At 38.6% G+C, this 25922-nt stretch overlaps 1 protein-coding gene and 1 long non-coding RNA gene across 2 annotated transcripts in view; one reads left to right on the forward strand and one right to left on the reverse strand.

Moving 5' to 3' along the window:
* LOC130046652 (E3 ubiquitin-protein ligase TRIM71-like) overlaps positions 1 to 7543 on the forward strand; it is a 74517-nt gene extending 66974 nt beyond the window's left edge. Inside the window, exon 2 of the mRNA XM_056166981.1 lies at positions 5278 to 7543. Coding sequence (XP_056022956.1) covers positions 5309 to 6967 — 1659 coding nt within the window. The 5' untranslated portion in view covers positions 5278 to 5308 and the 3' untranslated portion in view covers positions 6968 to 7543. The remainder of the gene's footprint in view (positions 1 to 5277) is intronic.
* On the reverse strand, positions 384 to 25922 carry LOC125672581 (uncharacterized). The gene is made up of 9 exons (XR_008803478.1): positions 25681 to 25922; positions 21873 to 21981; positions 19884 to 19934; positions 19596 to 19746; positions 15762 to 15871; positions 10658 to 10763; positions 7574 to 7692; positions 6436 to 6938; positions 384 to 459 (listed from the first exon to the last, which is right to left on the reverse strand). It is a non-coding gene; the product is annotated as an uncharacterized LOC125672581 (long non-coding RNA).

A 25922-nucleotide genomic window follows, 5' to 3' on the forward strand; every position in this document is an offset into this window, starting at 1 on the left:
ACTAAGTTTGATGTCTGTCGAGCAAAGGTTTCTCAAGATATTGAGTGGTCAGTATATTACTATGTCCAGTTTGACCCTTGACCATATGACCTCAAATTCAATTGGGGTCATCTTCTTCTGAAGATGTAACAGTGTACCAAGTTTGATGTCTGTCAATTAAAGGATTCTCAAGAAATTGAGCTGACAGTATATTCCTATGTCCAGTTTGACACTTAACCTTTGACCACATAGCCTCAAAATCAATAGGGGTCATTTTCTCCTCAAATTGTACGAGTGTACCAGGTTTAATGTCTGTCAAGCAAAGGGTTCTTAAGATACTGAGCTGACACTATATTCCTAAACTATTTATGAAATAAAACTCAAACACCCAATACACATACGCGAGTACAACAGAAGTTTAATCCTACACGTGTAAATGTACATAGATATCCGGAGGTTCATTGTTCCACTCAACTCAATCTACAACAGAAAAAAGAGTAATAATTCAAAAACATGTATCGTATTTCATGTCATTTCCTCACTAGAGGGCGCGTGATGCAAGCTTCACTCGCACTTCAAAAATACACAGGTAATTTACCTATTGTTTACCTGTACACAGGTAAGCTTTGCATTTGCAGGGAATGAATAATATGTAAGTGAAAGCTTGAGTGACGAGCCCTCTGGTAAGACAATGCTTTCAATAAGCAATGCAATCTTATTCACTGATAAAAGAAATAGCTGGCGTGTGGATTCAAATTGTTGAATTTTAAAAACAAACTTTGAGTGCCATTAAAACGACAGGAACACTTCAATCCCGGATATATGGTATCCGATCATTTCTAATTAGCTCTATATTTACATTTCCGAAATCAAAGTAGCATATCATTTCAGCACCCCCCCCCCCTCCAGTCCGTGAGGATCCTAGATAGAATAAATCCCTAGTAGCCCTTGCTTGTCGTAAAAGGTGACTAAATGAAGCGGTCATTCGGATAAGAACGCAAAAACTGAGGCCCCGTGTCACAGCAAAGGTCATAAAGTCCGAGCATAGGCCCAAATTTCACTGCCCTTCATCGGCAATGGTAATATCTCTATACTATACAGTGAGAAATTCTCGAGAGGGACGCCTACACAATATACCCCCCCCCCCCCCCCCAAAATTAAGTGAAAGGTGAAGACAACGAACAGTGATCAATCTCAAAACCACTATACAAGCAATACAAAATTGAAAATAGAGAGATGTGCAAACACGGACCCCTGGATATACCAGAGATGGAATCAAGTACCTAGGAGGAGTGAGCATCCCCTGTCGACCGGTCACATCCGCCGTCAGCCCCATATCCCGGAGTTATCCGTAGTCAAAATTAGTGTGCCAAGAACGGCCTAACAATCGGTATAAAAACAAGTATTAAAGATGTGAGAATCTCCTAAAGTCTGCAAAATTCTGCCGAGCGTGTTAAGTTTATTGTCAGTATACAGAAAACTTTATAAAATTCTGTCGAGCGTGTTAAGTTTATTGTCAGTATACAGAAAAGTTTGTAAAATTCCGCTACGGTCCTTCCGATGAGACCGCAAAAAACCGAGGTCCCGTGTCGCAGCAGGTGTGGCACGATAAAGATCCCCCCCCCCCCCCCCTGCTCAATGACCATAAGCGCCGAGCATAGGCCCAAATGTTGCAGCCCTTCACCGGCAGTGGTGACGTCTCCATATGAGTACAATATTCTCGAGAGGGACGTAAAATATTCAATCAATCAATCTGTTTAGCGTGTTAAGTTTATTGGCAGTAAACAGGAAAAGTCTGTAAAATTCTGCTTAGCGTGTTAAGTTTATTGTCAGTATACAGAAAATCTGTAAAATTCTGGTTAGCGTGTTAAGTTTATTGTCAGTATACAGAAAAGACCGTCCCGATTGCTGTACACAATTTACAGTAATAGTATGTAGTTTTATGATTATCGCAATGATACAGACTATTTCATCCCTATCTAACTGCGATATCATGTTATAAATTTGAGGGGGAAAAAATGGTTTGGGGTTTCCTAATAAGATATTTATTCAGTTCTAAAAATTCAACTTCCACTTGTTAACTCTCTCTAGATCCGCCACCGTGGTACTACAGGTGATCAGAAGGATACAGGTCGATACGCGGGGAATAATTTACCTGTATAGTATTATGTTGTAAACCATATTGACCTGGGAATGTGTAACCGTCAATTGATATCTATCTATCTATCTTTCTTTCTGTCCATTGGGATGGGCATCCGTGGCCGAGTGGTTAGAGCATCGCGCTCAAAATCACACGGCCTCTCACCTCTGTCGGTGCGGGTTCAAATCGCTCGCGCCGGTGAGAAAGTTTCCCAGTTTACTTGCGGAAGGTCGGTGATCTCTTCCCAGGTACATTGTATCTGGGTTCTCTCTTCCACCAATAAAAACTGGGCGCCACCAGATAACTGAAAAATTGTTGAGTGTGGCGGAAAACATCAATCAATTAATCAATCAATCTATCTATCCATTGGGTAGAATTAGGACAGTGCGATTAATTTTATTTATTTATGATACAGGGAGTAAATGATAATTAATTTAATATTACTATGCGAGGCTGTCAGACGTTTGATTTAGCCTCTAAATGTTTATAATGTTTTGTTTTAATTAACAATACCATGATTTCTTGAATACAATGTTTACTGCCTACATTTACTAAATGATTTAAATCTCAGTACCGCGTCAGATCTAAACTGTTTAATATATAGGTACATGTAGTGATTGTTCCTTCACTTAGCGCTCAACAGAACTTTGTTTATTACTGTGAAAGTCACACGTCACTCACATACATGTAAGTTTGTTTGGAATTTTACACTGGATAATAGCGAGAAGAAATTTACAACGTCGCGCCAGCATAGTCACGATAAACATCCCTCAATGTAAACTAGTCTTTGGCACGATAAACAACCCTCAATGTAAACTAGTCTTTGTTACGATAAACAACCCTCAATGTAAACTAGTCTTTGGCACGATAAACAACCCTCAATGCAAACTAGTCTTTGGCACGATAAACAACCCTCAATGCAAACTAGTCTTTGTCACGATAAACAACCCTCAATGTAAACAAGAGGTACTGTGAGCAATGCTCACTAAGAATACCCCCCGCTTACCCCAATCTCCCAAAGGGTGTTGGTAATAGGTATAAACTATCTCTTTTCTGAGTGTAAAAAACAAATGGCATGACAAACCGAACCATATTGCTACTTCGATGTCCAGTGCACTTGACCTTTGACCCCAAATTCGATAGGGAACATCTTCATCCCATGGGTAGTCCAAATGTATGATATGGTGACTGTAGGTGGAAAGGATAACGCTTTAGAGCCCGGAAACCATATTGCTACTTTGATGTCCAGTGCGCGTGACCTTTGACCTTTTGACCCCAAAATCAATAGGGAATATTTTCATCCCATGGGTAGTCCATATGTATGATATGGTGACTGTAGGTGGAAAGGATAACGCTTTAGATAGAGCCTAGAAATCATATTGCTACTTCGATGTCCAGTGTGCGTGACCTTTGACCTTTTGACCCCAAAATCAATAGGGATCATCTTCATCCCATAGGTAGTCCATATGTATGATATGGTGACTGTAGGTGGAAAGGATAACGCTTTAGAGCCCGGAAACCATATTGCTACTTCGATGTCCAGTGTGCTTGACCTTTGACCTTTTGACCCCAAAATCGATAGGGAACATCTTCATCCCATGAGTAGTCCATATGTATGATATGGTGACTGTAGGTGGAAAGGATAACGCTTTAGAGCCCGGAAACCATATTGCTACTTCGATGTCCAGTGTGCTTGACCTTTGACCTTTTGACCCCAAAATCGATAGGGAACATCTTCATCCCATGGGTAGTCCATATGTATGATATGGTGACTGTAGGTGGAAAGGATAACGCTTTAAAGCCCGGAAACCAAATTGCTACTTCATGTCCAGTGCGCTTGACCTTTCACCTTTTGACCCCAAAATCGATAGGGAACATCTTCATCCCATGGGTAGTCCATATATATGATATGGTGACGGTAGGTGGAAAGGATTATGCTTTAGAGTCCGGAAACCATTGCGTCTACAGACGGACGGACGGACAGACAGACAACCCGATTCCAGTATACCCCCCCCCCCCCCCACAACTTGTTGCGGGGGGTATAACTAGTCTTTGGCACATAAACAACCCTCAATGCAAACTAGTCTTTGACACGATAAACAACCCTCAATGCAGACTAGTCTTTGGTACGATAAACAACCCTCAATGTAAACTAGTCTTTGGCACGATAAACAACCCTCAATGCAGACTAGTCTTTGGCATGATAAACAACCCTCAATGCAGACTAGTCCTTGGCACGATAAACAACCCTCAATGCAGACTAGTCTTTGGCACGATAAACCCTCAATGCAAACTAGTCTTTGGCACGATAAACAACCCTCAATGCAGACTAGTCTTTGGCACGATAAACAACCCTCAATGTAAACTAGTCTTTGGCACGATAAACAACCCTCAATGCAGACTAGTCTTTGGCACGATAAACAACCCTCAATGCAGACTAGTCTTTGGCACGATAAACAACCCTCAATGCTAACTAGTCTTTGGCACGATAAACAACCCTCAATGTAAACTAGTCTTTGGCACAATAAACAACCCTCAATGCAGACTAGTCTTTAGCACGATAAACAACCCTCAATGCAGACTAGTCTTTGGCACGATAAACAACCCTCAATGTAAACTAGTCTTTGGCACGATAAACAACCCTCAATGCAGACTAGTCTTTAGCACGATAAACAACCCTCAATGCAGACTAGTCTTTGGCACGATAAACAACCCTCAATGTAAACTAGTCTTTGGCACAATAAACAACCCTCAATGCAAACTAGTCTTTGGCACGGTAAAAAAACACCTCAATGCTACGTCCGTAAGTACTTCACCTAAATCAGGAGTTGTCTCTATATAAAACTCTGTCCAAACTGAGACAGTAGTAGTGATTACTATATGACCCCCCCCCCCCTCACACACACACACACACAACTGATATTGCTAAGTACACGGACTATAATGAAGATATTTATACATACATTGAAACAATTATATCTTCTGACGTAAATATTGGCATCGCTACCCAACATGAACTAGGTCAAAACAAACTTTAAAACTCTATTTAAACAGATAATGAAAATGATGGCAGTTTATCTATCATACTGTAATTCTAGCTGGTCTTGTGTTTCAATAAGTCAAACTCTTTAATCAAGATTCCCTAATTTAATTAACAGTGAACTCCTCATGTGACCCCGGGCATCAGAAATGGACCCGTTCCGCAGAGCCCAGATTATCCTATTGTGTGACCTCTGTAAAACTGCCCACCTACAGAGTCACTGTGAACGTTGTGATATAAATCTATGCCAGACCTGTGTTGGGAAGCACCTCTCGGATTCGTCTATAAGACACAAAGTCGTGCTCTATAAATACAGAAAATCTCTTAACTACTCAACATGTCCACACCACGCCGACGAACTCTGTAAACATTACTGTGAGAAATGTGACATTCCTGTCTGTTCTACCTGCGTCTCCTCAAGTAAACATGAAGGTCACGATATGTCAGATATTCTGGAAAAACTCAGCACTAAAACAGAAAGTTTACAGAAAGATCTGGACGAACTCGAGACCAGAATTTACCCGCGATATGAAGAAATGGCGTCCGTTGTGCAAACTGAGAAAGCCCAGTTAGAAACGAATTACGGAGAACTAACAACAATTGCCGATCAACAAGGAGAACTCCTACACCGGGAAATCACCGCCATTGTCAACCAGCGGAAATCCGACATTCAGGAGATGAAAAACAAACACCTATCTACCCTGAATAAAAATACAGAAGAAATCACACAGAAAATGGCGGAACTGAAACAAATCATGTCCGACTTGAAATCAATCCTAAAATCAAATGACGTCTCCTTAACCTCTACTTACAAATCTAGGAATTCTGAATTTAGAACATTACCGCCTAAAGTCCGAGTTACAGTACCCAGTTTTTCTGCTCAGAAAATAAACAAAGATCAGCTCAATGGAATGTTTGGTTCTCTGTCGCCATTATCCATTAACACAGAACATGGCGACACAATCAAGTCAGCAGAAGCTGTATCGTCTCCTTCAGTCAAACCACTGCTTGATGAGCCGCGCCTCACCGCCACCATAGACACTGGGTATAACAGACTATACAGTGTTAGCTGTCTGAGTGAAGATCAAGTCTGGACATGCGGTCCGTTAAACAAAACCATGAATCTGCTCAACCTCCAGAGTGAACTACTGACATCAATACAAACCAAGTCAGGGAACGCACCAGAGGACATAGCAGTGACACGGGACGGAGATCTTGTTTATACTGACGATATATATAGAGCTATTAACTTAATAAAGAATAAACAGATACAGACCGTGATCACACTACAGGGGTGGTACCCTCTCTCTGTCTGCAGTACCGCCTCTGATGATCTCCTGGTTACCATGGTCAGTGATGATGTCAAACAATCCAAAGTCGTGCGTTACTCCGGCTCCACAGAGAAACAAAGCATTCAGTTTGATGATCAGGGTCGTCCTCTCTACTCATCTGGTGACATGAATTACCTCAGTGAGAACAAGAACCTGGATATCTGTGTGGCTGACGGTGGAGCTAGTGCAGTAGTGGTGGTCAATCAGTCAGGAAAACTCCGATTTAGATACACTGGTCATCCCTCTAATACCGAGCAATCATTTTATCCACACGGCATCACTACAGACAGCCAGAGTCACATCCTGACAGCAGACTGGTACAGTAACCGTATCCACATCCTAGATCAGGACGGACAGTTCCTCCGTTACATTCACTGTGGTTTAGAGTTTCCATTAGGTTTATGTGTGGACATCAGAGACAACCTCTTTGTGGCTGAGCATGTCACTGCTAAAGTGAAGAAAATCCAATATCTATAAACACAGTGTTAATTACACAGCTCTACAGTGTTAATTACACATCTAAAAACCCTGTTCATTACACACCTAAACAGAGTGTTAATTGCATCTTTGTGTTGATTACATCTGTTTGTTGATTACAGCCCTGTGTTAATTACAGCCCTGTGTTGATTACAGCCCTGTGTTAATTACAGCCCTGTGTCTGTGATGTGTAATTAACATGTACTTGTGTTTGTGAGTTTAACTGATAGAACATTAGTCTCTCACTGCTGTTTAGTAATTATATCTTACAATATCTGTATTATTATATCTAATCTTAGTATACTAATTAATAATTAGATTGTGTTACTAGTTAATTATCTATATACAATTAGACACATGTTAATCATGAAATGTAAATAAAGGTAAATCAGTTCTTGTGATGTACTAAGTCACTTTGTCAGTATTTTGTGTGTAGCCTTGAATTATAGTACATCTATACATGTACACATATACTTGTTTGTGTGTGATAAACTACTAATTATTCTGTTTGTTAATTATGTATTTCAATATGTGTTTGATTTTACAATGTTTATATTAGATAAACATGATACAGAGTTCAGTCTTACATTATTACTGAGTACTTACTTAGATTTGTAGTACTGTAACAGAGAGTGACCCCAAACGTCCAGTCTTCATCACAGATCTTCAGATTCAAGGTCACAATCTTCTGTTGACCATCAATAACATCACAACACTCCACAGTCCTACAAAACACAAAGTGTAATTATATCTAACTGTATTGTCAACAATTGTCTGTATTTCAGAACTTAATTATCTTACAAAATGCCCAGTCTATTACAGTGTGGTATATTTACATGTTTATATATATGTAAATGTAACAGGAAGGAGAAAACTCATGGTTCAACTGGAAATCGAATCTGAGACCCCTGTATTACTAATCAGGTGTTCTAACTATTGAGCTACAGTGACAGGTCTAACAGAGACCCCTGTATTACCAGTTAGGTGCCCAGTTTTTCAGAGACCCCTGTATTACAAATCATGTGCTCTAACTATTGACCTATCCATAGGCTGATGTTAAGATGAACCATGGATATCGATCTGGATAGCTCCGTGCTCAGAACATCTGACTAGTAATACACGGGTCTCTGATAGACCGGCCACTGTAGCTCAATAGTTAAAACACTTGATTAGTAATACAGGGGTCTCTGATAGACCGGTCACTGTAGCTCAATAGTAAGAACACCTGACTAATAATACATGGGTCTCTGAAAAACTGAGCACCTAACTAGTAATACAGGGGTCTCACATAGACCGGTCATGGTAGCTCAATGGTTAAAGCAACTGACTAGTAATACAGGGGTCTTGGATAGACTGGCCATGGTAAATCAATGGTTAGAGCACCTGACTAGTACAGCAGGGGTCTCTGATAGACCGCTCACGGTAGCTCAATGGTTAGAGCACCTGACTAGTAATACAGGGGTCTCTGATAGACCGGACAAAGTAGCTCAATAGTTAGAGCACCTGACTAGTAATACAAGGGTCTCCGATAGACTGGTCACGGTAGCTCAATGGTTAGAGCACCTGACTTGTACAACATGGGTCTCTGATAGACCGGTCATGGTAGCTCAATGGTTAGAACACCTGACTAGTAATACTGGGATCTCAGATAGACCGGACATGGTAGCTCAATAGTTTTTTTTTTTTTTTTTTGGTAGCTCAATAGTTAGAACACCTGACTCGCACAGGGGTCTAGGATAAACCGGTCACGGTAGATCAATGACTGGAGCACGTGACTAGTATTAGAGGGGTTTCGGATAGACCGGTCATGGTTGCTCAATGGTTAGAGCACCTGACTAATGAAAGAAAGTAAAAGTGATCAAGTTCACATACCCCACGCTCCAACATTGCTTAACAATGTCTCACATAATGAATGGTAATGCTATGCATTGCTGCAAGAACAGCACAGACGGGCTCAAAATTCAAAAGGGGCATAACTCCAAGAAAAATAATTGAATCAGAATTTTCTGGAAATATGCATATCTACACAGTGTGTCCTTATTAACTACAAATTTTCATCAAATTCTGTTAGGGCTGTTCCAGAAATGATCAAATGGTGGGGTCGGGCGGCAAATGATATTTTTTTGTGTGGGTGGTCTTATTTTTTCATATTTTAATTGGTCCGTGGTTGGACTGTTAAAAAAATATTTATTATGGGTAGTGGGTAGTTTCTATTGTTTTATTTTGTGCCACGTGGGTGTTGAGTTATTGTCGCTCTTGTCGTGTTGGTTACAAAACGTCGGAGGGAAAATTGAAAACGTGCTTTCGAAATCAGAAATCGGAAGTAACATAGAACTATTCGAGTTGTCGCTCTTTGCAGCGCATAACTTTCCATTACGGCACTCTTCAAATTAGAGGCGCGTTTAGTAGGGTCCCTTTGGACGTGATGGCGGCGAACTCTCTTCGGTAGATTAATACAGTTTACAGTGCATCGATTTTGGGAATATTTTGAAACCAATAGGTATTCCGTTTTCTAATAAAAATAGGCAAACCTTAGTTGATTTATACGAGGGTACCGATGCGTTGTATTTATGATGATATAGAGGCCTCCGGGCGCGGGCTCCATTAGAAGACGAACGATTCGTGGAAGAACATATCCATACCCATTTCATGATAATAGTATCGTTTGGACTCCCAATCTTTCCAACATTCCCGCCATAGATGCCTTTGATTGTTGATGTGACATCGTTTCTTCAGAACTACTGTGATACAATGTCGCACAGGCATTACCGCATCATTGACTAGAATGCTTGTCCCGAAAACCTCGCGAGATTTGTACCGTTTTCATTTTTAAAAATATTTTTGTGGTGGGTCTGGTTAGTTTTTTTTTTTTATTAGATGGGTCATTGTAAAATGAGTTTATTAATTTGATGGGTCATGGGGTAATTTTTTATTTTTTTTATGGGTGCTTGGTATATACAAAAGGTGCCTCCCGACCCCCCCCCCCCCCCCCCCCATGTATTTATTTCTGGAATAGCCCTTAAGCGATCTCTGAGGAATTGTACTGACAACAACAGGACAGACGGACTCGAAATTCTAAGTTCAAAAGGGACAATCAGAATTTCCTGGGAATATGCACATCTACACAGCATGTTTCTATTAACTACAAAGATTCACGAAATGATGTTGAGTGTTCTCAGAGGAGTTCCGCTGACAAGAAAGGTTCAACAGCACTTAAGAAGATGTCATTTAAGTGTTTTACACACCAATACTATATAACATGTTTGGCATCGCCCTGAGGTCAGAACCCCTACCCCAGGGATCATGAAATTTACAATTTTGATAGAGGCTTTCCTGCTCTACATCCCTATGCATTGAGTTTTTCTTACACATGTATAGTCGTAAAGAAGATTTTTTGAAAATTGGTCAAATTTGGGCAGTTTTTGCCCCGACCCTAAAGCCACAGGAGTCCAGGAATTCTGAAATTTACAATTTATTTCCCCGTTGTCTTGAAGATGTTAACACACCTAACACGACAGGCAACGCATGACAACGGATGCAGACCAATTGCAATAGGTCACCAGAGTTTCATTAAAAATATTAATGCTATATTACATATGCCCTGGCCATTACATGGAACATTTCACATGTAAATCCATTAACAAATCTGACATTCCATGGAACATTTACATTGTAATGCCATTAACAAACCTGGCATTTTGAACACCAGTAGAGCTATCCAGGTCCTGCAATATATGTCAGAGTCTCGGGAAAATTATCCTCATCAATCAACAGCATGTCTCCAGTAACCGTTACCCTACAATATTTATTTTCACATCAAATATTGGTTAACCACAAACTGATCCTTTACACCATTATATCATGCTTTTAGATCACAAATTTATACTCAAAAGATCGATACAATGATACTGAATGTATCAAAATGACACCAAACCAGTGCACATGTATGAATACTGAGTCCTAAAAGTTCTATGAAAGCTCTATCTTAAATAGTTCAGGAGATAATGAAGAGGTCAGATTCTTATTAAAAGTAGATTTAGGTCATAAGGTCAAACACTAAATCAAATTCTTGCCATAAAAATCTATACACAAAATATAAAAGCTTTTTCCTTAAATAGTTTAGAAGATATTAACTAGGCCATTTTTTTGGAAAGTAGGTGGAGGTCAAAAGATCAAATGTGATTGTACCACAAGGTCGTTTTGTCAACAAGAACCTATAAACAAAATATGAAAGCCCTACCTTGAATACTATTGAAAATATTTGGTAGGTTACATTTCCTTGAAATAAGGTCAAATTTCAAGGTCACAAAGTCAAAGGTTATAGTATGAAAAAATAGGTATTGTCATAAAAAATTTAAATACAAAATATGTTCAGGAGATATTGAATACGTCAGAATGATCGAACTCCCAGGTTAAGGTCAAACTTCACAAAATAAGGTTTTTCCATAAAGAATCTATATACAAACAAGAGGCCCATGGGCCATATCGCTCACCTGAGTCACCTTGGTCCATATCAGAAGACTTTCCATATATATTTGCATGCAAAAACGTAGTCCCTATTATGGCGCCAACCTACCCCTGAAGACAATGGTTTTTGCAAACTTGAATCTACACTATGTCAGAAAGCTTTCATGTAAATTTGAACTTCTTTGGCCCACTAGTTCTTGAGAAGAAGATTTTTAAAGATTTTTCCTATATATTTGTATGTCAAACTTTGATCCCCCCTTGTGGCCCCATCCTACCCCCATGGGCCATGATCTGAACAAACTTGAATCTGCATTATGTCAAAAATCTTTCATGTAAATATCAGCTTTTCTGGCTCAGTGGTTCTTGAGAAGAATATTTTTAAAGATTTTTCCTATATATTTGTATGTAAAACTTGGATCCCCTATTGTGGCTCCATCCTACCCCAGGGGGCCATGATTTGAACAAACTTAACTCTACACTATGTTAGGAAGCTTTCATGTAAATATCAGCTTTTCTGGCTCAGTGGTTCTTGGGAAGAAGATTTTTAAAGATTGTCCCTATATATTTGTATGTAAAAATTTGATCCCCTATTGTGGCCCCATCTAACCCCCGGGGGCCAGGATTTCTATAAACTTGAATCTGCATTATGTCAGAAAGCTTTCATGTAAATATCAGCTTCTCTGGCTCAGTGGTTCTTGAGAAGAAGATTTTTAAAGATTTTCCCTATATATTTCTATGTAAAACTTGGATCCCCTATTGTGGCCCCATTCTACCCCAGGGGGCCATGATTTGAAAAAACTTAACTCTACACTATGTTAGGAAGCTTTCATGTAAATATCAGCTTTTCTGGCTCAGTGGTTCTTGAGAAGAAGATTTTTCCTATATATTTGTATGTCAAACTTTGATCCCCTATTGTGGCCCCATCCGATCCCCGGGGGCCATGATTTTAACAATTTAGAATCTGCTCTATATCAGGAAGCTTTCATATAAATCTCAGCTTCTCTGGCTCAGTGGTTCTTAAAAAGAAGATTTTTAAAGATTTTTCCTATATATTTGTATGTCAAACTTTGATCCCCCTTGTGGCCCCATTCGACCTCCGGGGGCCATGTTACAATTTAGAATCTACACTCTATCAGGAAGCTTTCATATATTAAATCTGAGCTTTTCTGGCTCAGTGGTTCTTGAGAAGAAGATTTTAAAAGATTTTTCCTATATATTTGTATGTAAAACTTTGATCCCCCCTTGTGGCCCCATCCAACCCCCGGGGGCCATGATTTTAACAATTTAGAATCTGTACTATATCACGAAGCTTTCATATAAATCTCAGCTTATTTGGCTCAGTGGTTCTTGAGAAGAAGATTTTTAAAGATTGGTCCTATATATTTGTATGTAAAACTTGGATCCCCTATTGTGGCCCCATCCAATCCCCGAGGGCCATGATTTTAACAATTTAGAATCTGCACTACCTAATAAAGCTTGTCTATGAATTTCATCTTTTCTGGCCCAGTGGTTCTTGAGAAGAAGATTTTTAAAAGATGCCACCAAAATTTCACATATTCTTAATTATCTCCCCTTGAAAAGGGGCATGGCCCTTCATTTGAACAAATCTGAATCCCCTTCACCCAAGGATGCTTTGTGACAAGTTTGGTTGAATTTGGCCCTTGGGTTCTGGAGAAGAAGTCGAAAGTGTGAAAAGTTTACGGACGGACGACGGACAAAATGTAATCAGAAAAGCTCACTTGAAGCTTCGGTTCAGGTAAGCTAAAAATGAAAGCCCCACCTAAAATGGATCCAAATATATTTGATAGATTCAGGGTTTGACATTTACTTTTTTCAGCACTAGACCAGTCAGGCTACTTCAAATGATTTTTACTAGACCTGACTTTATATCCACTAGCCCTGACCAACTTTCCAGAAAAAACCCTGATAGTTTCTCCATATCTAAATACTTCCATGTAAATGACAAACGTTTACGACGTAATTTATTAACTTGATAAACACTTTATTATAGTTTATTCAAATAAACTGTTTAAAATTAACATCGAGTAGATGTCGTAAAACATCATTACCGACCGCGACTTATCTATTAGAACTAAAAATAGAGATTATTCCACCACATGGTTCAAGATTGGTAGTTTCTTGCTTATTATTTAACACGGCCAGTCGGACTAGTAAATCGACATTTTACCCGACCGGACCTATCATTTAGTAGACTCGGTCGGTCGGACGTGCCTTAGTGTCAAACCCTGAGATTATGTTTCAAAAGTAGACCAAAATCCTAGTTGAAGGTCACAAGGTCAAAGGTCACGATATAAAATGAACTGTCTTGCCACAGGAAATATACATACAACATATAAAAGCTGTCATGTAAATTTGAACTTGTCTGGCCCAGTGGTTCTTGACAAGAAGATTTTTAAAGATTTTCCCAATATATTTGCATGTAAACTTTGATCCCCTTTTGTGTTCCTAACCTATCCCTGGCCCCTGGGGCCATGATTTTCACAAAACTTGAATTTGCACTATGGCAGAGAGCTTATGTGTACATTTCAGCTCTTCCGGCTTAGTGATTCTTGAGGAGAAGGTTTTTAAATGACACCACCCTATTTTTGCATTTTCGGCATTATCTCTCCTTTGAAGGGGGCACAGCCCTTCATTTGAACAAATGTAAATCCCATTCATCCAAGGATGATTTTTACCAAGTTTGATTGAAATTGGCCCTTTAGTTCTGGAGAAGATTTTAAAATTTCTCAGTGTAATTTCACTATTATCTTCCCTTGGAGAAGGATGTTGCCCCTCATTAGACCAAACTTGAATCCCCATCACCCAAAAATTATTTGTTTGAAATTGGCCAAGTTGTTCTGAAGAAAATGAAAATTTGAAAAGTTTACAACGACGCAAATGACAGACAACAGAAAGTTTTAATCAGAAAAGCTAACTTGAGCCTTCAATTTGCCTGTTACTTAGGGGCAAGTATCAAAAGATCAATGTTGGATAAAAAAATTAATTCAAATAGTTAGGGGGAGGGGGATAAAATAACCCGTAAGTTCCTGTCATCCAACATTGATTACACTTTAGTGGAAAGAGAAAAATGACAATTAAGCTATTGTTAAAAACCACATAATAACATTACATTTTAATAAACATCTAATAGTTTTAATGTGCACTTTCAATTGTGAATAAACAGTAGAAAATTATACAGTGTTATTTATAATCGTATGTTTATACTTGTTAATCAATTAGTTTCAACATTCTAAAGGGGGGGGGGGGGTCTTGGTGAAAACTTATTGAATTTAGTTTTTTGTGAAACATTGAACGTTTGATCTCCCCCTTACTTGTGTGATATGTGATCAAAGGCTATTCAACAAGAGGCTCATGGGCCACATCGCTCACCCGAGTCACCTTGGCCCATGATTTTTACAAACTTTAATCTGCATTATGTCAGAAAACTTTCATGTAAATTTGTACTTTCCTGGTACAGGGGTTCATGAGAAGAAGATTTTCAAAAACCGTACCTATATATTCGCATGTAAAACTTTGATCCCCTATTGTGGCCCTACCCTACTCCTGTGGGTTTTGGTTTGAACAAAATTAAATTTGCACTGTTAGAAAACTTTGATGTAAATTTCAACTCTTCTAGCCCAGTGATTCTTGAGAAGAACTTTTTAAACGACCCCACCCTATTTTAGCATTTTTGTGATCATTTCCTTTGAAGGGGGCATGTCCCTTCATTTGAACAAACTTAAATGATCTTCACCCAAGGATGCTTTTTCCCCGAGTTTGGTTTGAAATTGGCCAGTGGTTCTGGAGAGGAAGTCAAAAATGTAAAAAGTTTACCGACGGATAGACAGATGACGGACAACAGGCGATCAGAATCAGGTGAGCTAAAGCAGTTGAAATAAGCAATTTTTCCTTCTGTAAAGTACATGTTCTGAGTGTCCTTGACTTTTCAAAAATGACCTTGAACCAAACGTCCCGTCCCAAGAACTATTGCTGATCAATTTCTGATGAATGGTTTAGGAGACAGGAATCAAAAACTGTTGAAATAAGGAACTTTTATTTTCTGAGTGACCTTGGACTTTCCACAATGACCTTGAGAGACTTTGGTCCACAAGTCCTTACCTGAACATTTGTGATCAATTTCTGATCAAAAGTTTAGGAGATATGAGGTGGAACAGACATGACAGAGAATGTATTAATGCTCCTCAAATTTTTTTTGGGATCATAAAAGTTTACATAAGAAAGGACGGATGGACTACAGATAAGGGGAGATAAAAAAAGCTCACATGAGCTTAGATTTCAAGTGAACTAAAAAGGAAAACAAAATTACCAGCTCCATACAAAAGGCTATCTCCAAAAATGGATCAGATCTGATGGTAAGAGAACTGCTTTCTGCTTCTTCTCCATCAGCAAGGTGTCAACATCTTAAGGTACAGAAAGCTGAAAAACCAAAGTAGCATTGAGTGCTGGAATCACCAGAAATCAGACAGGCAAGTAAAATTGTCTGCAGGTTGAAAATGCTCAGTAAATTTTTTGAAGAGAATTTTGTCAAGGGACTTTGTTCTCTGTTTCATGATAGAATATGAATAAGGCCAACGATAAAAATTGTTGAGTTTCCGCTAATGTTCCAGAAAAAAATAGGGTAGGAAGGTAGGAAATAAATTATATATTTTTTTTTAAATTTTATTTTTTCAAAGTATGCAAAAACATTGTAAACTCTAACAAGTGTAGTATAGGAAGGAGGAGAAAATCTTTGGCTGGACCGGGAATCGAACCTGGGACCCCTGCATTACTAGGCAGGTGCTCTAACCATTGAGCTATCCAGGCCAATATCCAGTCCGTAGAGCCCTAATTACTACATTCCTCCCTCCTTAAGATCAATTATAATTTTATAATTGTCTTTCAATATCAACCCAGGTTCTTTTTGCCCCTGACAGGCCAACCTGCACCATTAGGGGTGGTCAACGGCACCAAATGTAGTATGGGAAGGAGAAAATCTTTGGCTGGACCCCTGCATTTCTAGTCAGGTGCTCTAACCACTGAGCTATCCAGGCCGATATCCACGGTCCGTATAGCCCTAATTACTGCACAAGTTAAATGTTCTATTGAATTTTATACTTTCAAAATAAAATTTTGCTTAAATTGCATTGCAAGGTGAAGATAACGAACAGTGATCAATCTCATAACTCCTATAAGCAATACAAAATAGATAGTTGGGCAAACACGGAACCCTGGACACACCAGAGGTGGGATCAGGTGCCTAGGAGGAGTAAGCATCCCCTGTTGACCGGTCACACCCGCTGTGAGCCCCATATCCTTTCAATCATAACATTTCACCTGTTATTGGCTGAGGATTATTTCCAGATGTTTTATAAGAAACTATATTTTTCAATGAAACATATCTAGCATAAAACAACAAAAGTTAACTCCTCTATGCCACTATGCTCTACAAGTACCAGATATATTGTTTCTACATTTAGATTGGTTGTCATAGGAATACTTCTATTGGATATGTTTGACAGGAAAATAATGTGATGGTTTTGAAAAAATATATTAAATCATCACCAAAATATCAACATCATTAACATATTTTAAGTTTATTAATACATTTCTGAATGTATTTTCACAATCTAAATGGAACAAGGGTAGGAAGACAGTCTGGGCAGATCCCACTTATCCTAATGGGATCCAACTCTCTTCCAGCTAAAACTTTTTACCGGACATAAATTTTTATTTCAAAAACAATCTGCACATCTTTTTTTCCTCTCGGCTCTCACCAGCCATCAACAACTCGGATGCGCTCACTGCGTTATTTGCGACCGTTTTCATAGTGTTTTCAGTTAGAACTGCAGCAGAAACCAAGGATGTGCATACAAATTTGACAGACTGGACATTCATGTCTGTCACTCTGCATCATGACCTCCATATAAAACTAGGGTCCCCGTCTAATGCCCATTGAAATGATAGCATAAGACAGTGCATGGCTATAAATAGCCACCGTCTAAAAACAACATAGGAGTTGGCAATTTTAACAAAAGAAAGTCTTCTATGAAAACATGACACTTGGCAGAGTCTCTCGACCGTCTGTTAACTTCAATTGTTAAATCATCGTTGCGTGAGCACGCATGGAGGTACTAGCCACTGGGTCAACCATCATCCATGCTGTTAGTTAGAAACATTATCAATGTTGTTTAAACGCTTGACACAAAACCATGCAATTTTGTATATCATGAAAGCGTTTGAATGACTTCATCTCAATGTCTAACTAAACCGAAAACCAAGAACCGGGAATACATTTTTTCCGGGAAAATTACGATTTTTGTTTTAAATATCAAAAAAAAAATCTAGGGTCGGGGCTATAATTTAGGGTCAGTCGGGTTAGCGGAAACACAACACATTTTATCAGTGGCCTAAGAACTCTGCAACGCAGGGCATATGCTTCCTTAATGAATTTATACTAGCTTTTCTATGAAGTCCAGTAGTGACCTTGACCTTCAGGACCCCAAAATCAACGCATACAAATAATTTCAGATAAATTGTTAAAAACATACTTTATAACCTTAGAGTTTAATCCCAAAGAGGCCCTTAGGCCACATCACTCACCCGAGTTACCTTGCTCTTGGTCAGCTGTTTTGATTTTCAAATTTTTTTGTATTTTAAATCATTATTCCTATGAAATATGTTGACTCTATTTTGTTGCCCCACCTAGCCCCGAAGTTCACGACATAAAGCAAACTTAAATTCACACAACACAGGAATGCCTCAATACCATATGACTATTCTGTAAAACATTCAGGTCATTATACATGTATGTATACAAAATATGAAAGTTCTACCTAAACCGGTCAGTAGATCAAACTCTAATGTCAAGGTCACAAGGTGAAAAACTTTATGGCCATAAAAAAGAATGCAAATATGAGAGCTCCACTGCTCATTATTCAAAAGTTATGAGGAAGATTAAAATTTCAGACAGACAGGACAAAAACAATTCCACCCCATCCTTAGTCAGGGTCATAAAAAAACCTTGTTTTCACACAACTTGGGGACATTTGCATTTGGATATGATTTAGTGTGGCCCTGCTCCTCTTGAAAAGTCTTTGTTTTAATAAATTTTCTGCATATTACCATATAAAACTCTGATTTCATATTCTGCCCCCACCCTACCCCTGGGGTCCTTGTGTTCAACTTCAATTTGAATTAAATGCAGCTACTTGCATATTAATAGTGAGTGCAGTGCTCTGGCTCCTGCTGCAAGCTCCAATGACTAAAGAGCACAGAATAATCCGAGCTAAATCTGAACCTATAACTGAGGATCATCCCAGAAGTCCCTTGTCAAAAATGGCGGAGATCTCGAAAAGTCACACTTTGGATTATATGAATTTCTTTGAAAGGATATGTTAAGATTCCTACAGAGACTTTAAGAATTGGGCGATATTCAGAGAGGAGTGGTTTTCTGAGGGGACGATTTGGAGAAGTTTCACTGTATAATTTCCCCTTTCAAGTTGACACGCTGCTTCATTTGAACAAACATGAATCCCCTTTTCCCAAGAATGTTTTGTGGCAAGATAAAAATCCTTCCCTGCTCAAAGGCCATAAGCGCCGAGCATAGACCTAAATTTTGCAGCCCTTCGCCGGAACTGATGATGTCTCCATGAGTGAAATTTTGTTGAGAGGGGTGTTTAACGAATCGATATACAATTGACAGACGGCGACAACGAACGGGCAGATCAATTGCAAAAGATCACCTGAGTGACTAAGGTGACCTAACAATGCATTCCTGATGAGTCAGGTAAATAGAATCTACTGCTAATATAAAGAGAAGATAACGAACAGTGATCATGCAATTTTCATAAATTCCACAAAGTATACACAATTAAGAGAAAGACAATTTATACTTAAAGGTATATATTATAATTGTAAGTAAACTGAGGCAATACAGGTGTTATGAGTTATGAGATTGGTCGTTGTTCGTTATCTTCACCTTGCATGTGGTTATGTCTTTAACTAGTAATCGTAGCCAAATTCAAAGAATTCAAACAGCATTATAACTCTAAACTTAGATGATTTGAAAGTGCCGCATTGTAATTTATCTAGTCTAAGGGAGATAACTGTAATATCTGCTTTCATGCTCTCTACAGTCTGAACTTATGAGAAAATTGAATACTTCTCTTGAATCTTCTTTGGAAAATTCCCATGGATTACTACATCTCAGCAAGATCACAGTTATATTTATTAAAGCGTTCAGCCTCTACCAGCACTCCAGCAGGTAATGATGGGCTGAGGAAAAGTCATCTATCCATCATCAACCACTGTCTCTACAAATATCCAGCAATAAGTTATGAATTAAACTTCAGAATGTAAATGAGGCTGATATGAGTCACAAATATTGCCAGCTTAGGAAAAATGAGTTTCCACATGCCACCCTTGTTTAGAGCAATAGGTAACCACCGACCTGGACAGTGCTGCTGGTCAAGGGGCAAATTCCAGCTACCAGGGCGGGCTTCTGAAAAAAAAACAACCATTGACACCTGTCACTAGTCCAAGAGCATAAAAATGAGTTCAACAAGAGGCCCAGGGCCACATCGCTCACCTGAGTCACCTTGGCTCACATTTAAAGATTTTCCCTATATATTCGTATGCAAAACTTGTGACCCCATCCTACCCCTGCGGCTATGATTTGATCAAACTGAAATCTGAAATATGTCAGAAAGCTTTCAGGTAAATATCAGCTTTTTTGGCTCAGTGGTCCTTGAGAAGATTTTTAAAGATTTTTCTATATATTGGCATTTAAAAATTTGATCCCCTATTGTAGCCCCATCCAACCCCCGGGGGCCTTGATTTTAACTAACTTGAATCTGTATTATATCAGGAAGCTTTGAAGTACATCTCAGCTTTTCTGGCTCAGTGGTTCTTGAGAGGAAGATTTTGAAAGATTTATCCTATATATTTGTATGTAAAACTTTGACCCCCTATTGTGGCCCCATCCAACCACCGGGGGGCCATGCTTTGAACAAACTTGAATCTGCATTATGTCAGGAAGCTTTCATGTCAATCTCAGCTTTTCTGGACCAGTGGTTCTTGAGAAGAAAATTTTTAAATGACCCCACCCTATTTTCGCATTTTTGCGATTGTCTTCCCTTTGAAAGGGACATGGCCCTTCATTTGAACAAACTTGAAAGCCCTTCACCTAAAGATGCTTTGTGGCAAGTTTGGTTGAAGTTGGCCTAGCGGTTCTTGAGAAGAAGTCGAAAATGTGAAAAGTTTACGACAATGACAGACAACGAACAAAATTTGATCAGAAAAGCTTAGCGATATTCCAGAAATAAATACATGGGGGGGTCGGGAGGCACCTTTTGTATATACCAAGCACCCATAAAAAAAAAAAAATTACCCCATGACCCATCAAATTAATAAACTCATTTTACAATGACCCATCTAATAAAATAAAAAAAATAACCAGACCCACCACAAGAATATTTTTAAAAATGAAAACGGTACAAATCTCGCGAGGTTTTCGGGACAAACATTCTAGTCAATGACGCGGTAATGCCTGTGCGACATTGTATCACAGTAGTTCTGAAGAAACGATATCACATCAACAATCAAAGGCATCTATGGCGGGAATGTTGGAAAGATTGGGAGTCCAAACGATGCTATTATCATGAAATGGGTATGGATATGTTTTTCCACGAATCGTTCGTCTTCTAATGGAGCCCGCGGCCGGAGGCCTCTATCACCATCACACCGACTGATAAATATAACGCATCGGTACCCTCGTATAAATCAACTAAGGTTTGCCTATTTTTATTAGAAAACGGAATACCTATTGGTTTCAAAATATTCCCAAAATCGATGCACTGTAAACTAATAATCTACAGAACAGAGTTCGCCGCCATCACGTCCAAAGGGACCCTACTTAACGCGCCTCTAATTTGAAGAGTGCCGTAATGGAAAGTTATGCGCTGCAAAGAGCGACAACTCGAATAGTTCTATGTTACTTCCGATTTCCGATTTCGAAAGCACATTTTCAATTTTCCCTCCGACGTTTTGTAAGCAACACGACAAGAGCGACAATAAAAATATTCTGAAAACTCAACACCCACGTGGCACAAAATAAAACAATAGAAACTACCCACTACCCATAATAAATATTTTTTTAACAGTCCAACCACGGACCAATTAAAATCTGAAAAAATACGACCACCCACACAAAAAAATATCGTTTGCCGCCCGGCCCCCCCATTTGATCATTTCTGGAACAGTCCTTACTTGAGCCTTTGGCTCAGGTGAGCTGAAAAGCATCAAGTCTAGGTCCCCATTTTTGCCAAAAAATACATGCAACATAAAACAAAACCTGTATATACATGTATAACAATAATATCTGTATTTTAATTACTTATAAAGAGTCAGACTTCTGAATCCTGTTTGTAATTCTACTTACCATCAACTGTTTGAAGGCCGATTCTGAATACCCGTAATTTCAGTTGGATTGTAGGAATGCGGTAAATTGAGTACTGCTGCCTGCCGACTGACCAGACTTCAGTCACCACCTATAGGGGAAAAAACTCACATGATTAATGAACATATTTGATATATATTTTCAATAGTATGTTCCTATTGCGATTAAAGAGCTTGAAATATTAGAATAATGAACTGCATTTCATCTACTACCTCTAGATATGCATATGCCCTACCATGGAACCAGATCCCGATGAATGTAAAAGATAACAATATAAACAAGAGGCCCAGTGGCCACATCGCTCACCTGAGCCACATTGGCTCTGCTGTTGTTCAGGGTCAACACCAAAGTATAACAAGGTCTTGCCATAAACATGATAAAGAATTCATATTCAAAACATTGCTCCAAGTCACATCTACTATCAGGTCGCAAAATGGCCACCTAGAAAAATTTCTGGTCGCCATTTTCATATATCTTAAGTCACCATGTTCAAAATTTCTACTCGCCATGGTAAAAGATTTTGTAAATAAGGTCTACAAGTTGTTTTTTTTTAATTTGAATATCTTTCAAGAAAAAAATCAACACCCATGTATGCGATTTGTTTGTTTTTTTTAAACTGAATAGAAATGTGCTGTGAAACATGCTGGATGCTAACAAGTCAAGTATTTACTCTGGCAAAAGTTGTATTGCATTGGGCCATCCTGTATATTTTACAGTACGCTTCTGGGTAAGAAAACCTAGCGTTCCAAACAAGGATTTACTTTAAAGTCCTCAACTAGAAAACTGACACGGTCAGCAAGGGCCCCACCGAGGGTTATTAGAGGAAAGTGACATCTGTATTTGATATAGCAATATTTGGGGCTGGTATATATGTTAGAATTAATAATATATAAAGATACATTGGAATGCCAATTTGTGAAAAAGGAATCATGAAGCATATTTTTGAGAGACTTATGCAATTTAAATTACTTCTGTTTGACACACTCATGACATCCACTCAAACACAACAGAGTGCAACAAAATCCCATTGTAATAGGGGACTCAAAATGGATAACTGGTACAAAATATGGCACATACTATTCGAAAAGGATTATGAATTTGACATATTGATTTCTTGGAAAAGGAAATTCTGACATCGGGGCTCTAAGCGTTTTCAAACACATTGTCATTTGATAAAAGTGTTCTACATTTTTAAAAACAAGAGATTAATATGTCTTTACATACATAGGTGAGAAAGTTTCCATTATTCCTAGCCGAGACATACCATGTATGCGCAAAAAATGCATAAGCAAATATCAAAATACTCACATAGAAAATGTGGACGAAGCGCCGCGAAACACGCCATTTCGAGATTTTCACCGACGAAAGCTCGGTAACAGTAATGAATAAGGTACACTCATTTTGTATCTATTTTGTGACTTTCTTTATCAAAAGGAACAGTTTTCTAATGTGTAACGTGCAATTGCTACATAATTCAATAACTTGAAGCATGAAGCAGTTTCACTTTGCAACCGGATATAAGAAATTTTATTTCGTATTCCGATCCTGATCGAAAGTTGTTGACTGGGAATGATGTGTTTTAATTCAATCTACATGTAACATCAAGCATTTTTTATATTACATAAAAAAAAACCAAATATATACACATACACAAAATTTGAAAACTGTACGATAAAAACTGTTTGAGTTATCGTGTCACAAAGAAAGTGTTGACGGAAGGACAGACGGACGGTCGGTCGGACAATGTGATTACTATAGGGCTTCCCGCATTTCATGCGGGGCCCTAATAAGTGGGCCTTCACTGCTTATGCGAATAAGAGCTTCTACTTTTGTTGGATATTTTACTGAACAATCAGTACCAGCATCAATAAGAACACTACATCCCGAGTTTGTAATTGTCTGTGAAAATTAGCTGCAACAGTTGCCTCGCTCGACTTACTGCTAATAATGCAGTCACGGACAAGACGTGTATCTTACTGTTACCGTGAATAGTCACAGTTCCACATTTGAAAGATGTACACCAGGTCGTGGTGAAATCGGACAACGGGTGTCCAGAAATGGTGGACGTTGCTGGTTGATTGGCCTCACAAATTCTGCAAAACATTTTGCAATCTCTATATCAACCATGAAAATTCCTTATCAAGACTGAGGTTCTTCCTTTACTTTTGCATTTTTCTTTAGACACAGAGCGATTAAGAAAAATAATAAAAACGCAAAAAAAATTGATGGAATTCGGCCGGATCAAAAACATTATTTCTTAAATCTTTTTTTTTCACGTCTAAAAATAAGAACTACTTATAAATCTATTCCCTTGGCTCGTCCGGTAATGCAAACCATGATGACACCTCACCCCCATCCCCCCACTGATAACCAGCCATGCCACTTCATGACTGAAAAATCATTAATTATAATTCTAGTTTTGAGAATAAATTTCAATGTATCCTTACAAAAACAGCGGAGAGGGTCTCAAATATGTTGCAATTTATTCAATATTATTTGAGAGTGCTGAAATATTTCATCATTGTGTTACAACTAGGATTATGTACAATATTATAAATTTTGTTCAAATTTTCTCTTCTAAAGCATGCCATTGCTACAAGATTTTTATATGAATTTCATTTTTAAAAATCAAATAGGTGTGTATTAGTGACTTGGAAAGATAGAAAGTAAAAATAGGGAAAGTAGCCTCTATTTTCGAGAGTATACAGTTCAGAACAAGTCGTGGGTCAAAGGTTAAGTAAGTCACCGTGAAGGCGGCAGAAATAAAATGTATAGGTATAAAAATATTTCAATCCCATTCACGTATAAGTTTTATGCTTTAATGACTTGATATAAAAGTTTAAACCATGGGAGAAAACTAGAATGGGCTGTTTCTGCTGCCTAATTTCAGTCATATACTGAGTATTTGGCAAATAGATATTGTTTAAATTAAACCTAACGAAAGCATGAACATTACAAAATATGTACATGTATACCTACGTAGCTGCGCTCGCTCAAACGGTAGCACCGTCAACATATTATTGATTATCGCACTTGAAACAACAGATGCATTGCTCGACAGCCCCTGATACAATTCTACAAACATACAGTTTACCAGAGGACGGATCATCTAGGGACGGATCAACTGTGGGACGGATAAACCTGACACCGGGTGGTCTGACATGGATGCAATTCGAGGAGTTCCGATTGACATGGATGGCATTCAACCGTCCGAATTCAGGGCCGTAACTGCCGATGAGGCAGACGAGGCAACTGCCTCGTCTGATTTTTTGGCAAAAAAGAAAATAAAATTATATAAATGTTATATTATAGGATATATGTTTAAAATGAAGACAAGCACCTTTGTCTTTGACACCATATTACGATTCTTTACATAGTACAAATGAAACACAAACATGATAAATTGGGATTTAAAAAGTGTCATTTTCAGTCGTAAAGTCAATCGGCGGCCCCCAATCCCCTGCCTCCCCTGATTTAGAACCCTACTTACGGCCCTGGAATTTACTCTTACTTTACTCTGACATGAGGCTGTGAATATTTTGGCTTTAATGATTAATTTGTTTTAAAGTTTTCTTTTTTCTATTTAAGTAACAAAAACGCTGACCGGTAAATATTTGTTCAAAACAGTCAATTTCATCTATTCACTGCATACAATATTTTCCGTTCCATTTTCTGTTCCGCGTTTTAGCAACACCCATGAAATTTGAAAAACTCGTCTGTCCTGAATATTTCTTTCATGCAACTCAGGCAAAACCAAATAACCAGAGGAATCTAAATAAATGGTACCTACGTGTAATAGTGCTGTACCCGACAGTCATTTTCGCTAAGTATCCGCAAATATAAGCTTTCTGTCTGATCACGCTGATTCGGCGTCCATCTTCGTTTCCGCTGCAAGTGTCTTCTGCTTCATCAAGAAAGACAACTCTTGTTTTAAATAGCAATCGCACACTCTCGGGCCTTTCCGGCAAGTGAAATACAACGCATTCATATCCCCGAGCTTACGGAATGACCCGAGAAGTTCCTTTCAAGATT

The sequence above is a fragment of the Ostrea edulis genome, chromosome 5, assembly GCF_947568905.1.
Source record: "Ostrea edulis chromosome 5, xbOstEdul1.1, whole genome shotgun sequence".
NCBI classification, from domain to species: Eukaryota; Metazoa; Mollusca; class Bivalvia; order Ostreida; family Ostreidae; genus Ostrea; species Ostrea edulis.